Below are 17,219 nucleotides of genomic sequence, written 5' to 3'. Positions count from 1 at the left end.
TTAAAGTAAAATGTTGAATAAAAAGAAAATATTTAAAAAAGCTTCCATGCCCTGTTCCCCAGATTAATTATACCCCTCCTCTCAACAGTCTTCAAAATATAAAGCAACAATGGATAATTTGTAGATCAAGATCTGTCGTTTATCAATTTTGTTGTTAAGAGTTTCTCTCTATCCATGATGGTTTTCAAGATTATGTCCAAACAGGCTTAAAGTTCATAAAACAATGATGAATTTACATAGCAGATCTAAACTTCACTAAAAAATTGCCCCTGTTAAAGTTTCCTATCCATTACAGTTTTGGAGATATTAGGTCATGTGGCTTATTTGTAGATCTTCTGTTGCTTATCACATTTGCTATTTACAATAGCAGACTATCTATAATAATTTTCATGTATAGTAAAACATTAAATAGGTCATTTAAGTTCAATAAAAGCTATAATGAGGCATTTGATAATTTTGTTGGAAATAAAGAATCTACTCTTGACACTCTGAACATTTTTGCCATGTCAGATTTTTGTATCTGCATGTATTATAATTTTCAAGATATTAGACAATAAACCACATTTAACCCTTAAGTTATATTTTTAGCAATAGACCAGAAGATATGACAAATTATCATCTAAGACATCATAAGGATATATCCAGTTCAAGAAAAGATCCTTAATAAAGTTCAGTAAGGATAAAGTATGATGATAGACACCAGACCATGGATGTCAAGTGATAGCATAAGCTTATGCTGGCCTTTTGCCCAGAGCTATGCATCCACACTCAAACAATTTTAAACAGGCCAATACCATGAACCAATTTATTTTCCCTGATACTTTTATTCTTTTTAAGCCTTTTCTGATCTTTTCCACCACTTCTCTGCAATTCATTTTCAAACTTTTGTTGTGGATTCATATAAGAAAAGATCCAAGTTTGACACATTTTTCAGATGGTTTATATTTGTGTTTTTTAAAACTCATAAAGTCAAAATAAAACATCACTCGTGAAAATAAGTTGTTTTACAGTTTGTGTAAGCTGAATACAAATAAAAAAGCATTGGGTAAATAAAAGCCACAAAGACCTACACAGGAAGAACCATATATCAACTTCTACACTTGAAATAAGTGTTGTAAAATGTATTTCATAATAAATTTCATTATTATTGTGAATTATTATTATTGGTTAGTAATAATTCTTGTAGATTTTTATAGGATGTGGTTACCCACAAAAATATATGAATACACAGTTTTAAAAAGACCGAAATAGAATGGCCATACTCTAAGGTTAACAATATAGAAGGAATAATGTGACAAAGGCATGTTCTAGAGGGCTTGCAATCATAGATATAGATGACATAAAACAGCAGTGCACTATGGCAGACTTATCACTGTTTTGAGGTTTTTCAATTATAACTGCATGGTTTTCTATATTATTATCAATGAGATGCAATATTCAGAAGTTGTAGTTTGAAAATGAAAGATTAACTGTAAAAACTTATATACAAATTACAGATGTTACTTAAATAAACAAAACAATATAATAAAAAAAATAGCTTCCACATAAATATAAACTTACTTTTATGTTCTGTGGTTCTTCAGCATCTTTTGACAGCTGCACATGTCCACCATTTTGATGCTGTTTATACTGCTGTTCAGCTGTACCAGTCTTTTTCTTTATATTTTTTGACTGCGGTACAGATTTACCATTCTCCTGAACACTTCCATTTTCTGTAGTTTTATTGGATTTATGTTTATCTCTGTTACGTAAATTTTTATGTTTTGTATTTTTATTTTTATTTTGTTTCTCTGCAGCTACTTTTTCCTCTTCACATTCATCCCCTAACTGAAATTATACATTGTTACTGAAATTATACATTGTTACTGAAATTACACATTGTTACTGAAATTATAGATTGTTACTGAAATTACACATTGTTACTGTAATGATACAGTGTTACTGAAATTATACAGTGTTACTGAAATTATACATTGTAACTGAAATTATACAGTGTTACTGAAATTATACAGTGTTACTGAAATTATACATTGTTACTGAAATTATACATTGTAACTGAAATTATACAGTGTAACTGAAATTATACAGTGTTACTGAAATTATACAGTGTAATTGAAATTATACATTGTAAATGTAAATAAAATTATACATTGTAACTAAAATATTAATTATCAAATCAACAAGGTAAGAGTTTGCTTAAATAATCTTGAGTGTCTACATGGTAGATGTAGGCATATCCTAATTTCTCAATTAGATTTTAAACTTGTTAAAAAATTTTAACAACAGAAATCTAATGTTTTATAAATAAATGCTTGATTTCCTCAGTTTCCATTGCTTATTTATATACAAAAGGAAAACTTGCTAGCAATGCAATGTATTGTATATATAATATGTGCTTTGTATATGTTGGTCCTTTTTATAATGACCACATAAATATCTGATGCTGTTACAGATTACATGTATGCATATGTTATTCTCTACAGTTTAACTTCCTCTAAAAAGATGCATTATGGGTCACCCTAGTACAAATCGACATGTCTTATGGTATCAGTTTGCCACTCAACCAGTAGCATATCAATAAAAGGAGATGGGAGGGACATTTCAATGAAACAGCAACTCCCCAAAACTCCCTAAATAACAAGAAAAACATCTCTATTATAAATGCATTGTAAATTCTCCCACCCTAAGAAATAAAGCTTTGTAGAAATTGCACAAAGCAAATTTATTGAAATGTAACAATTTTCATTTGGAGCATAAAGATAAGCCTTCTCTAACAGGCTGAAAATTGATCCTTCCTGTTTTAGGTCTATGGTCAAATGTATCAATTAAATATTCTTTTGATCATTAATTCCACTGTGATATTAATTGACTTGAAAAATTAATTGACTTGGTACAGGAGTGAATTTAATAATTCATGGTACTTAAATAAGCAGACAATAAAATTGATTGTATTTTCAATAACTTATTGTGCTATATTCCTAATACAAGGATTTCTCTAAGACAATTTTTAATTTACTGTTGACATTTTCTTGCTTTAGTATGACATTATATAAATCCTAAAATATTCATTGCATATTAATATTTATGGATTTCATCAGAATCCAGTTTCAAAATCATTACATTCAAGCAAATTTCCTTAAGCATTGAACATTTATCTTTTGTGATGAGGATGGGTTTTTCTCTTCAGACAAACATTTTTTTTTTAAAAACAACATACAGGTACAAGTAATAATAATTTTTGAAACTCAATGCTGAATATTTTTTTCTCTTAATTTTCAATTGAAACTAATATTCTTTTCATTACTCTTTTGAAACAAATGATTTTTGTTCAAGAAATTTGGAATCAAACAATTTTATTAAAATGAACTATGTCCAAACAAAAGTTGAATGGTTGGTGCTTTATTTGATTAGAAAAAAATTCTCAAACAAAGACTAGTGAATGGTTACAAATTTTCCTTAACTTCTCTTCTTGTGATCATAACCGATGTATAGAAGTGGGAAAATATCTTAACCCATAACCCTTGACTAGCAGACATGAAGAAACCAAGGCAAACCTAGTTTACATTTCTCCTTCACTTAAAACATCTAATATTACTCAGCAAAAAATGTTTCATTATAATGACGGTATGAATATAAAGCATGAGACGTGAATTAATAAGAAGATTTCTGATGATATTTTCCAATGAGACAAGAATTTAAAAAGCCATCAAATAAAATTTACATATATACCATCATTTCACTTAATTTCATCAATGGATATCGATAAATCATATCATGAAATACTTTAAGTTATAAATATATGGTTTAATTGCAAATGAGACAAATATCCACCAAAGACCAAAGGACAAAGATGTGATCAACTACAAGTCATCATACAGCATTCAACTATAAGTAAAAATCATTTTGTGTTTATCAATCCGATTATAACACAGATCATGTGTCAACACTTCACTTACAAGGATCTGACAACACTCTGTTTAACAGATCTTTCAGGATCCTCTGGTTTTGTCCTAATGATACATACCTTTAAAAATTTGTAGGCAGGAACTTCATTAGCTGATATAATAATGACCAGAACAGAAATTAGAACGGAAAGTTGTTAGATCCTTGTTAGGAAAGCGTTGGCACAGGATCCGTATTTCAATCAGATTGTGTATTTATTTTATATTTTGCAATAGACATAATCTGCTGATATATACATACATGATCAAACTCTCCTTCTTTTGCAAAAGCCTTTTCTAGAACTAAAAATGTAAGTATTCCAGCTAATACCCACAGTCCAACTGACAGGTGACCTCCATGGTCATGGCTATCTAAAATATAAAAATATCAGATAACATGTCTGTAGGAATTGTAACCCACAAATGGGTTAAAAAAATGATTGGACATAGTGATCAAATTGTTGTTGAACAGCATTGCACTATGAAAGACTGTGAATGTATGTCACACTGACCCAAATATTGCTAGACAGAGTTGCCTTTTATAATTATAGTGGTGAAATATCATTGATATCAATATTATGTAATACTGAAATAGTGGACAAAAAAACCTCAACAAATTCTGAGCAGCATTATTATAATGTTACTGGAACCAATGTTACAGATGAATATAAACACCAAAAGCATTAAAAAAGGTTCCATTCAGTAATGATAAAATGTATTATATCTTGAGCAGTATTTTGTGTATAAAAAAGATATGGCAGTGAGTCTTTACATTAAAAACAATTAAACCATTTTATCCTCAGTCTGAATTCAAAGAATTATTTTGTTTTTTTATGACTAATTAAACAAGCATTCTGAGAGTATTGCATGACAATACATAGTCCCCTACTGGTTAAAATTTCATTATACTGGAACAAAATGCTCTACTTGTCATGGTGTTAACTATATAACAAATATCAAGTCAATATCTTCAAGCATGATGAAAAAGGTGTGGAAACTAATTATTTTAGTGAATTTTCCAAGTCCAAGGACCATAACTCTGCACAAAATCATCAGATTGGAACAAAATTCGAACTTGATCTGTAACTTGTCATGATAACACTATATACCAATTATCAAATAAAGTGCGGATAACTGAATATTTGAGTGAATTTACGAAGTCCATGGACCATAACTCTGGACAAAATCATCAGAACGGAACAAAATTCGAACTTGATCTGTAACTTGTCATGATAAAAATAAATACCAAATATCAAATCAATATCTTCATCCACTAAGAAAAAAAGTGTGGAAAACTGATTTTCCGGACTGACAGACAGACATTGTCGGTAGGGGACTAATAAAAAGCAATGCCATGAGCGCATGATACGCCTGTCGCTTTTCCAAAGAATAAAGTTCCATAACTCCTCAATGTCATATCAGAAATTTATAAAAAACTAAAGGGTGGTTATTTTAATAGATATCAACCAGTCACCAAAGTTTCATGAAAACTGCTCAAAGCACTTCTGAGTTATTGTCCGAAAGCTCTTTAGAGTTCTTGTCCGAAAACTGGAAAATCCCCCCTTTTTTATGAATAAAATCTCATAACTTGGAAACATAAAATCTAAACTTTATAAAAATCAAAAGAGAGCTCACGTCAATAGATATAAACAATTTACCAAAGTTTCATGCAAATTGGTTAAAGTGTTTTTGAGTTATTGTCTGACATGTTGACGACGGACAGACAGACAGACAAAGGTATACCATAATACGTCCCGTAAACGGGCGTATAAATACTTAACACTAGTAAAAAATGTGTAGAAGTGATATAATCAGGGAAGTAACTCTTGTAGGACGAGGATAAAATTTCTTTCACTTGTATGACCATGAAATTTAAAATTGTTGACCCTGTTTAACAAATATTGTTTCATGCATTTTCTTTCATAAATATCCATGTGCATCTTGAAATATACTTGAAATACAAGAAATTAAATTACAAACTTTTATCTAAAGATTCCCACGCTTCAGGTAAAAGATGAAGAAAGACATCTCCCAGCAGTCCACCAACAGCAAAGCTTAATAATAGCTTCAATTTGTTTGCTGCAGCTAAAAAATACATAAAATAACAAACTTAATAAAAGCTTCAATTTGTTTACTGCAGCTAAAAAATACATAAAAATAATAATCTTAATAACAGCTTCAACTTGTTTGCTGCAGCTAAAAAATACATAAAAATAATAAACTTAATAATAGCTTCAACTTGTTGACTGCAGCTAAATATACATAAATATAACAATAATTACAATGTTTCTAGTATAGTAACATTTTCTACTAACATGACTAAGTATAAAAATGTATAATGCATAGGGATTTTTTGGGATTGACATACTTTAAAACTAATCCTTGTCTGAAATTCCTTCCTCAGAAAATAATGTCATTTTACTCAGGGAATATTGAGCTATTAATTTGTGTGGCCTAAATATTACAAACCTTCACAAAATTACAGTTTTTTTCATTCACTGTCAGTAATTTCTATGAAGGTCTAGATTGAGTTTACAGAATAGAGAATAATGGGCCAAGGTTACAGAAAAATGGACAAAAAAAGAAAAGAATAGAGAATAATGCATAGGCACTTGTTTCTGAAAAAAAATGTACCCCTTTACATTTAAAAAATAGAGATTATTTTTTTCAGCAACAAAGGCATGTGGAACAATCAGGTGTTACTATGTAGAGAATAGAGAAAAAGGGCAAAAATATAGAAAATAGAGAAAATTACCTAAAATCTAAAGAATACAGAAATGAAGGATCTCCCATCCAGACCCTCTTCTATATAAAATAGATTAATATATTTGCAATATATTTGTTTTATGAGTGAGCTTTACAGATTAAATATGTTTTTATTATGGAAAAGTTATTACTTACAACCCTGTTTGAAAATGACAGTTTTCTTTTTTTTTTAAGCACTCAGGTTAAGAATTGTGGCCTTATTTTATGAAATATTTTATGTTTATAACTACAACCAAATAAATTTGTAAATATAAAGTTATTTATATTCAAACAAAGTTTTAAATCTCAATAGTCTCATAATATCATGTAACAGTTGTTGGGACCTTTAAAAACTGTTCTTCTGAAAACCTTCTAATAAAAATAAGGTAAATTTATTCCATTTTAAACATTTTATCTTGGCCTTGTGCCTATCATTAAAAAACTGCTGAAAATTTACAACTATTATTCTCTTAAAATTATTTGAACAAAGACTTCATACTTTAATTTGTTTTCTACATTGTTCAAAGAAGTAAAATAAAATATTTCAAAAGTGTAATGTAAGATTGTAAAGGACACGCTGATAATAGAAATGGCAATTTTATAAGTTACCGGTATATTTGATGTGCTGTATCTTTCGTTGTTTATCATGGAAGAGAACAGACCATTTACCGGTAAGAAAAGGGTACAAATTCCAGTTGGTTGTAACTTATGTGATGCAAAAGAAATCAAATGGAAGTGTTTTGACTGCGAGATTTTAATTTGCAGGAAGTGTAGAAATGAAAAACATCCAGTGGACCATCTTTCTGTAGATAATCGGCTGATTGGTTCCCAGAAAAAAGCCAATTTACATCATTCATTAGGTTTTCCTGTAATGGAATGCTCACAACACGGAGAAAACGTGTCTTCATTTTGTAGAACATGCAAAAAGCTTCTTTGTTCAAAATGAATAGAAGAAAACTTATATGCAAACCATAAAGGACACAGTATCATTAAAGAAGACGAATATAAAAGAAAATTGGATAAACTGATTTACGAGAAAGACAGAGTGTCTAAAAATTTTAAATACATAAAAGAGGCCAAAGAGGAGATTTATCAGAAAAAAGTTGAAACTTCAAATTATTATAAGCTCAGGAAAGAAATTTTGTCAAGAAAAAAAGCTGCAAAAAACAAAACCATTATAAACAATGATGCTTTTAAAGTTGAACTTAATTTCATTGGTTATAAATGGAAAAATGTAATTAAAGCCTTTCGGGAAAAACAAAGAATGATTGAGGAGGACAAGAAATTAATTCATCGCCTAAATATGAACTTTGAAAATATCATTAGGTCCCTAGACTTGGTATCTATTTTTGAAGAAGCTGACAAATTGGATACTTTAACAAAAGAAGATAGTTACAAAGATTTATCAAAGAAATGTGAGCTAAAACATCACAAGAATTTTAGCTCCATCCCAAAGTGTGAAATTGGATCAGCTGAATTGATAGTGGCAAAGCAATTTACAACAGATTTAGTAAATATTCATTATATTTCATCATATTCTAATGACTTCTTGTGGATTGGAGATAATACCTCAAGCATGCTTCAAAAAGTCAAAATAGACAAGCAAAACATATCAGTAGAGTCAAAATATAATAATATAATATTTGGGATTGCCTCTTTTTCTACAGGCGATCTTCTTTTATGCCCATATGAATCATCACTAAACCAAATATCAAGAAATTCAGGGAAAATTGGGAATTCAAAATATAGAGTTAGTAATCTTCATTTAAGAGCTGTTCATGTGACTAAAGATAATAAGAAAGTAATAGTTGGAGCAAGGGATAATAAAGGATCTGTTTTTCCAGCATATGGGAATAGAGTAGTAATTGTGATGGACCGAAATGGAAAACATCTTGCAGTACATGAAAGTGATAATGAAAAGAAATTTTTCACATACCCAAGGAGCATATCATCAACTTTCAATGGAAATATTTTTGTTATTGACCAGTTATCAAAAGATGACACAGGAAGGGTGGTAGTTCTTAGTGAAGACGGAAACATACAATCAATTTACACAGGTCACCCTAGCAACAAAATTTTTTTTACACCAGTAGGCATAGCAACAACCCCAAATGACAAAATTCTTGTAACCGATGGCAAGAATCACGCTCTTCATGTCTTAAACTGCAATGAATCTTTTCTAGTATACATTGATACTCATGACCTGGGAATTATTTATCCATATTCACTAGCATTTACTTCATCACAAAAACTTTTGATTGGATGTGTTCGTGGCAAGGAAAACACCAGCAAAGGAAAAAACTTTTTGAGGTTGTTTACTGTGGTATTTAGTTATCATATGTTAATCCTTGACAAGTATAAAGCTAGATTTCAGATTTATATCTTAGACTTGTTATTAAATGATGGAGAGAGTATAATTTTCATTAAAAAAAAAGAGTTGATACATTTCATTTTTTACCTGATATTCTATTAAGTAGGGGGCAAAAAAACAAGATGTTGAAACCAAAATTACAAAGAAGGACATCCTGTTTAATAAAGTTAAGTCAACTGGGGTTATAAGCTGAATGAAATTTTGATAAAAAAATGACTCTTTGCAAATGGCTCAAAATTTATAAAGGGGTCAACAACAATTTGGATACATTAACCTGAATAATCCAGTCGTTATATTACGATCACTTCGATCACTCCATTAACATCCTTGAGAAACGGTAGTGGATAGAGGGCGCTGAATTATTTGAGTTATGGATACATAGAACCATCAAACTTTTCCGTACTACTCTCTGAAACCACACCTGAGTCAAATCAATGAATCTGATTACTCCTAACTAGAGATGCAGTGAAATATTTATGGACAGATAACCAGAAATCAATTTGAGAATACTTCTCAATCTCTGTCACATTTTTTTCCCAGGGTATTGATTAGAAAACATATCTAGGTAAATAGTGGTAACAGTTTGTGATATAGATCAGTTTCCCATAAAATAAACAATCAATAATAATCCCTAAATTAATGTTTAATTATACTTATATTAGAGCACTTTATCCAAAAGCCTGTTTTCTGACAATATAAGAATTTGATGGAATGTATCCTATTATAGCAATGACTTACAAAATAAATTGAGATAGATTCCGGCACAGACTCCCTCCAATATATCTGCCGATGTTTCCAAAGCCTTCATCCATCACTAGTTAGATATTCAATAATTCCATTCTGAACTACCAAATAAATCTGTTTGCAGTAAAATGCACTGAATGGAAATTTTCAAGAAGATAGCTTTCTTTCAGCAAATTACGATAATTTACAAGTCAGATCTTGCAAATTAAATCTGATTTCAGATAATGAAATGAATGGAACATTTTAAAGACGACCATGTCTTTTCAAGATAAGAACTTGGAAACAATTCTGTTTACATCAAAAAGCGCTGACAGTTTCTCAACAGAAATAGGTTTTTTTTCTTCAATAAATCTTGTTGAAACAAAATGAACTGAACGGAGCTAATAGAAAGGAATTTAGCCACTTTACTGGTCCAAATGCAAATAATGATAGCAAAAGCATACAGATTTGAAATCAAATCTTGTCTGAAGGATATATCCCAAAACAAAGCTCAGGTAAGACTTAATCAGTCAAGTTATCAAAGGAAAAAGTAAATTCTCAAAAATGGGTTAAATTAAAGAAATAAATAAATGGAAATTGAAAAGAAATACTAATATGTATAATAATCTGTAGTAATGTTGTTTGTTGTAGTTAATGGTTTATTGTCATTTTTATGTATTTTGTGTGGTTTTTGTTGTTGTTGTTTAGTAACAACTCAGCATTATTTTTCTAACTTGTAACATACTTTATAAAAAATAAGAACAGGATGCAGTATGATTGTAAATGAGGCAACTCTCCACCAAAGCTCAATAACATAGAAGTAAACAACTATAGGTCAGCCTTCAGCAGTGAGTAAATCCCACACCTCATAGCAAGCTATCCAAGTGACAAATGTCAAACAATTAAAACTAGGGGAAAAAAACAGCCTGATTTATGTACAAAACAATAAATGAAAAACAAATATGATATACAGCAACAAACGACAACCACTGAATTACAGGCTCCTGATTTGGACAAGAACACACAAAATGTGGCAGGGATAAACATGTTTGCCCATTCCTCCCCCTAACCTGGGACAGTGGTGTAACAACATAACATCAGAACAAATTATTAAAAAAATCATTCATATGAGTTGAATTCCTGAGAAGAATTCGCAAGGGTTTGGGACCACTATCAGATTTTTTGACTGGCAGATCACATTGTTTCATTCCAAACAATAACACTTTTCTATTAACTTATTTGGAAAAAAAAACAACACACAAACAATGTTATTCCAAGAAATTAGACAAACCTGGAGAACTTGAAAACCTATTCAATAACCCTATAAGCATGTCACAGAAAATGTTGAGGTTTAAAGCAAATCATAATACTGATAACATGCAAACTTTAAGTAGGTGTCTTTATTGTTAAGTATTGTACAGAAGATCTTATATCTAAGATTAGCTTAGTATACTCTGCAATCATAACTGCAGTTTACAACTAAAGGACACAGTCAGATCCCATTGTCTTACTCTTATATAAAAACAATGAATTAGCAATGATGGCAAAAGACTAAATGACAAGGATGTGAACAACAATAAATGTTGTTGAATAAACTATAATCTATAAAAAGGCAGTAAAATGCTCACATTTCTGCAAAAATACAATTTTAACATGTATGTTATGTCTGTCAAGTGTTGAAAATGATACAGGTGTGCCTGTCAGGCCTCTAAAATGGTGACAATAATACAGATGTATCAGGTTTTGACAATGATTCAGGTGTACTTGTCAATTGTACAGGTGTGCCTGTCAGGTCTGTCAGGTTTTGACAATGTAAGAGATGTGCCAGGTGATGCTGTCAGTTGTAGACAAAGGTATAGGTGTGTCTGTCAGGTGTTAACAATGAAATATGTGTGTCTGTCATGTCTGGTAAGTGTTAACAATGACACAGATGTGTTTGTTTGGTCTGTCAAGTGTTGAAAATCATACAGGTGTGTCAGTAAGGTCTTGACAATTATACAGGTGTTTCTGACAGGTGTGCCAGATTTTGACGATAATAAAGGTGTGTTAGTTGTTGATGATGATACAGGTGTGACTATCAGTTGTTGACACAAATACAGGTGTGTCTAACAGGTCTGTTAAGTGTTAACAATGATACAGTTGTGTCTGTCAGATGTTCTAAAATAATACAGGTGTGTCTGTCGGGCCTGTCAGGTGCCGACAATAATACAGGTATGTCAAGTGTTGACAATAAAAACTAATAAAGGTGTGTCCGACAGCTGTCAGGTGTTGACAATGATACAGGGGTGTCTTTCAATTGCATACAATGATGCAAGTGTGCCTTTTAGGTTGGTCAAGTGTTAACAATGATAGAGGTATGTATGTCATATCTGTCAGTTGTTTAAAATAATATAGGTGTTTCTATCAAGTATGTCAGGTTTGTCATTTGTTGACATAATACAAGTGTGTCTTTCAGTTGTTGAAAATGATACAGGTGTGTCTATCAGGTTTGTCAGTTGTTGACAATGGTACATGTATCTGTCATGTATGACATGTGTTAACCATGATGCATGTGTCTGTCAAGTGTTAACCATGATAGAGGAGTGATTGTCATGTCTGTCAGTTGTTGAAAATGATACGGGTGTGTCTGTCAGTTGTTGACAATGATACAGTTGTGTCTGATAGAACTGTCAAGTCTAAACAATAATAAAGGTGGGTTGTTTGGTGTGTTTTGTTAGTGTAAAGATTTATTCATGAAAGTGAAACTTTGTGAAATAAACTGTTAACACAGAGATATGTCTCGCCTATTTATTATTTTGATAATGCAAATGTTGAAATCAAAATAGCAATACTTTATCAATATGTAAGTTATGCAAATATTCAAAGTCAATAAACCATGACTGAAGGTACAGGGCTAAACAATCTCCATGGGAATGAGATGTGCCAATACTAGTACAACTGTATACCAAATACCACTGAAATCTCATAAATCGTTCCCTTTAAACAAACACAAACATTAACATGTAAACTATGTAAAAGTTTCAAAGTCAATGAACCATAATGAGGGTGTGGGGTTATATAATCCCCATGGAAATGAAACTTGCAAATTCCAATACATTTGCAAACCAAATATCATTGACTTAACATTAGTGGTTCATCTTAAACTGACCTAATCATAAACTAATACATGTAAACTAAGCAAAAGTTTTAAAGTCAATAGACCATGCACTGAGGGAGCGGGGCCAAATAATCTCCGTGGTAATGAGATGTGCCAATGCTTATACAACTGCATACCAAATATCACTGACCTACCACTAGTGGTTCACCATAAACTAGACCTAATCACAAACTAATACACTGTTGATGACGACGCTGCCGGAAACAGCATACCTATGGTTCGCTTTTTGACTCTGTCAAGGCGAGACAAAAACTATATGAAATTTTGTTGATGTTAATTACAACAACCAAGACCGTAATCATGACTGCCTGTGTTGTTGGGTAGCTGCTTCATTGATATTTCACCAGAATACAAAGAAAAATAAGGATGCTGTCACTCGTGATTTTAATGACTTTATTTCAAATTCCAAGAGGATGAAGTCCTTATTGCAGTAGAAAATTCTAAATAGAGAGTTCCTGATTTGTATCTTAAAGTTTTTCTTGCCCAAATGCTCAATATTGTATGTCCAGTATGTGCATTTGCAGGATTTAAAAAAAAAACATCATAAAGGAGTGTAAGTTTTCCTAAAACTTGTACATCTGATAAGCAAAAAATCAGGAGCCAACATAATAAAAAATAATGAGAATCACAATTTTAAATAGCTACTAATACATAATATGGACTTCATCCTCTTTCACAGTAACAGCTGCTTCATATTAAATGTACGTGACAAGGTGCAAATTCTAATAGTAAAAGTGGTTGTACCGGTTCTCTACCATGAAAAAAACTTAACGTAATATATATGTTTTTTTTTTTCAAAAGACAAAGCAATATCAAGGCTATTTGTGTTTTTTCCCTAATTCATATGAAAAACATATTCATTCAATTGTACAAGAAATTACAAATTACAAATTATGTTTTTTTTAGGTTGATTTATTTTGTCAAAACAAATATATTACAAAGTCCTTCCTCAATGTTAATTATACTTGCACATTAGATATTATGTAAATGTGTTGTTTATAATGTCTGCAAACTTTTATTTTGCCTGTTTATCAATTATTATTGTAGGAAATTTCTAAATATACCTATTACATAACTTCTTACTTCTAATTTTTTATTGCATAAATATATACATGCTGAAAGAAAAGCAAAACATGTTCCCAGTAAATAAAATGGTTTGACAGATATCTGCAACTAAGATTGAGAACATACAGCATGATTTTTTCTGTTCCATAATATCATATATAATAGCATCAATCATAGCAAATATTGTAAACAAGCATTAATCGTGACATATTTTGTATGATATTACGAAGCATAAAATTTATTCTAATGGAGAAGCAAGCTGAAATAATGTTCTTTGTAGCATTATGACTGCCTATGTGTTAATCTGATTGAAATCAGTAAAACATGTACAGTGCAAAACTTAACAGATTAAACTGATCAGAAATCAGGGGTTATCGATACTTCAATTACAACAGATGTTCGAAAAACACAGCAACAAAAACACATATACAAAAGAGTTAGATTTGTCGCTATCACCATGACTGTAAAGTTTTTTGTTTTAAATTTAAGACTTTTCTATAACTATAAAGCACTACATGTGATTCTTATAGAGATCTTTTTCTCTAAATCTTAGCAGATTTATCCTTTTCCTGACCTGTTGATTATTTTTATTTAATCAACGTGTGGTTCATTTGATCTCAGTTATTCATTGGTCAATATTCAATTATGACATCAAATTTTCTTGCTTTCCTATGAATTTCTTACTGAGACGTCTCTCGAAAAAAGGCGACCATGTCTGATGATCTAACATAGAAAGAAGACATCTTATTGCAGATCATTGGAATAGAAGGATTAAGTTTGTCTGCATGTGGTCTAAAAATTATTAGAGAAACAGATTCTATCACCAAATGTCGTGCAATACGATATTTCTCCACTCTGGACAGTTAAATTCTAAATATTTTCAACGCATGGCAAGCCTCGCATTTTAAATGAAAATTTAACTATCTCTAGTGGAGAAATATCGTATCACACTAGATGCAGTGGTAGAATCTATATTAATAAAACTGATAATAATATTGATATTAAATTTAATCAGATCCTATAGATAATGTATACATGATATAAGCTTGATTATATTATTCATTTCCTTTTCCTTAAAGTATAAAAAGAGGTTACGTAACACCCAGATTTGTATCATAGCAAATTGTATTGTACTTATTGGTATTTCAGAATAAACTGATTTCTAGTATTAAATTGTTTATTTATCAAAATATCAGTCCAGATTTTCAATCTCCATTTTAAACTCAGTTGTGAAGTCTCAGCAACCTCATAAATGACATCTGCACCAAACATCTAAATAGTATTTCCCATAATGCAACATTATTTCTGAATTGGTTCATTGTGATGACATTTTCATACATGTGCATCAGGCTCCTAGCCGGGATGTTTCTGAGGGAATTTTTTGGGGTCATAACCCTCTGACTTAGTAGTCGAACTTCAATCTGAATCTCAAATTTAACAGCATTTTTTGTCTTCAAAGGGGTTAGACTAAAAACCTAGAACCTTACTGCATGGCTACAGGTGTGTGCATTGTCTACCAGCACTAAGAAAAACAGGTTAAGGGGAGGGTTCAAAAACTGGTTTAACCGTCACATACTTATGTCCCTTTCCTAGTCCAGTAGCCTGTAATCTAGTAGCTGTTCATTGCAGTGTGCAATAAGTGTTTTTCACTTAATTAATGTGATTTCCTTGAACAGGCTATTTAAGCTGTCTCTTTGAATTGTTTCACTTTTTGCTATTCAGGGGCCTATATAATATAGCTTACCATAAGGAATGTGTTTTGTTGATCTTTGAAGGCCCTTTTAGCTTACCATAAGGTTAAGTTTTTTGCTCTTCATTGAAGGCCCTACAGTTACCTGTACAAGTTTGCATCCTCTTTCATTTGTTCAATGTTTAATAGTTGTCTCATAATCAATTTTTATTTTCATTCAGATGCATGACCCTTTAAGCCAGATAAGTTAAAAATTCAGAACATTAATGACAATCAACATATCTTTATCATAGGATAATATGTAGAGTAATGTTAACCTGTCTATCTGTTTGTATGCTCATTTACATTGTCTTTCCATTTTCTCAGGTTGGGTAATTCCACTTGACATATATATATATATATATCTTTCTTGTTCTTGTCTTTGGTGTATTCAGTAAATGAGTTGTATGTTGAACTATAGATGTTTTATGATAGTATTGTTGAGTTGCTGTCTCACTAACATATACCCAACATTTACTTCCATTCATATAAAACAAGAATATTATGTCCCATGCCCCACTTGCATGCATGACTTGCACTAGAACATTATCATGTTTAGTGAATAACATCTTCGCTAGCCAAGGGTTACGATCCATTCCCCTCATCTTCGCTATGAAATTGGTCAAAACCTTATTTATTTACTTATTTACATTTTTGTATATAAAAAAGTTCAATTAATATCAAATTTGTATACATGTACTAAGTTTCAAGTTGATGTGATCACAAACTACTTTTAACCAAAACTTTAATTTTGGCAGTTCACTTCATAATGAACATGTGTACTAAGGTTCAAGTGTGGTGTGACCACAAACTAGCCTAAAAGAAAACTTTAATCTACCTTTAAACCCAATCATTAATCAGTTACAGGAGGGACACTCAAGACTTACAGATTGACAGTCAGATGGATACACAGACCTGAAAACATAATGCCCCTCTACTAATTGTACTATCATTATTATAAAGACATTTATGATGCCACAGGCAAAACATATATAAAGTCAGCGCAGCAAGAGAATTATCTTTCCTTGAAACTACCGTAAATTCTGAAATTATTGTGTGCATTTGTTATTGCAATTTTTGGACAATGGACAAAAATGTGAGATTAATTATTGCGATCTCCGGAAAAGTTGCATACAGATATATATATATAAGATATCAGAATGTGAATTCTTATTTTTGTACTATTTAACCAGTCACATTATTCACATTAATAAAAACCTCACAATAATTTCTGAATTTACATTATCTTTGACGAACAAACAATGTAAAGTTTTGTCTGAATTCACTTTATTTCAATATTAATCTGGAAGTCATGAATATTCATGTACCGGTAATTGCTATGATTACACACCATTAAACGATTGTTTCTTCTATAAATATATTTAGACCAGAAATCCTTTTCTATATTTATCCTCAGGTTTCCTGTGATCCATTAGTGTATGAATTAAAACTAAAGTAAACATAATCGTATCATGCCAATAAAATCAT

The 17,219-nt window shown here is 30.9% G+C and overlaps 1 protein-coding gene across 1 annotated transcript in view; it reads right to left on the bottom strand.

Moving 5' to 3' along the window:
- LOC127735380 (zinc transporter ZIP13-like) overlaps positions 1–17,219 on the bottom strand; it is a 40,899-nt gene that overhangs the window by 17,687 nt on the left and 5,993 nt on the right. Inside the window, exons 2-4 of the mRNA XM_052245545.1 lie at positions 5,922–6,026; positions 4,204–4,313; positions 1,561–1,827 (exon numbers count right to left, since the gene is read on the bottom strand). Coding sequence (XP_052101505.1) covers positions 1,561–1,827; positions 4,204–4,313; positions 5,922–6,026 — 482 coding nt within the window. The remainder of the gene's footprint in view (positions 1–1,560; positions 1,828–4,203; positions 4,314–5,921; positions 6,027–17,219) is intronic.

The sequence above is a fragment of the Mytilus californianus genome, unplaced genomic scaffold (genome assembly GCF_021869535.1).
Source record: "Mytilus californianus isolate M0D057914Y unplaced genomic scaffold, xbMytCali1.0.p SCAF_3, whole genome shotgun sequence".
NCBI classification, from domain to species: Eukaryota; Metazoa; Mollusca; class Bivalvia; order Mytilida; family Mytilidae; genus Mytilus; species Mytilus californianus.
The sequence above is the reverse complement of the archived record's forward strand: the minus strand, read 5'-3'. Positions and strand labels throughout refer to the sequence as shown.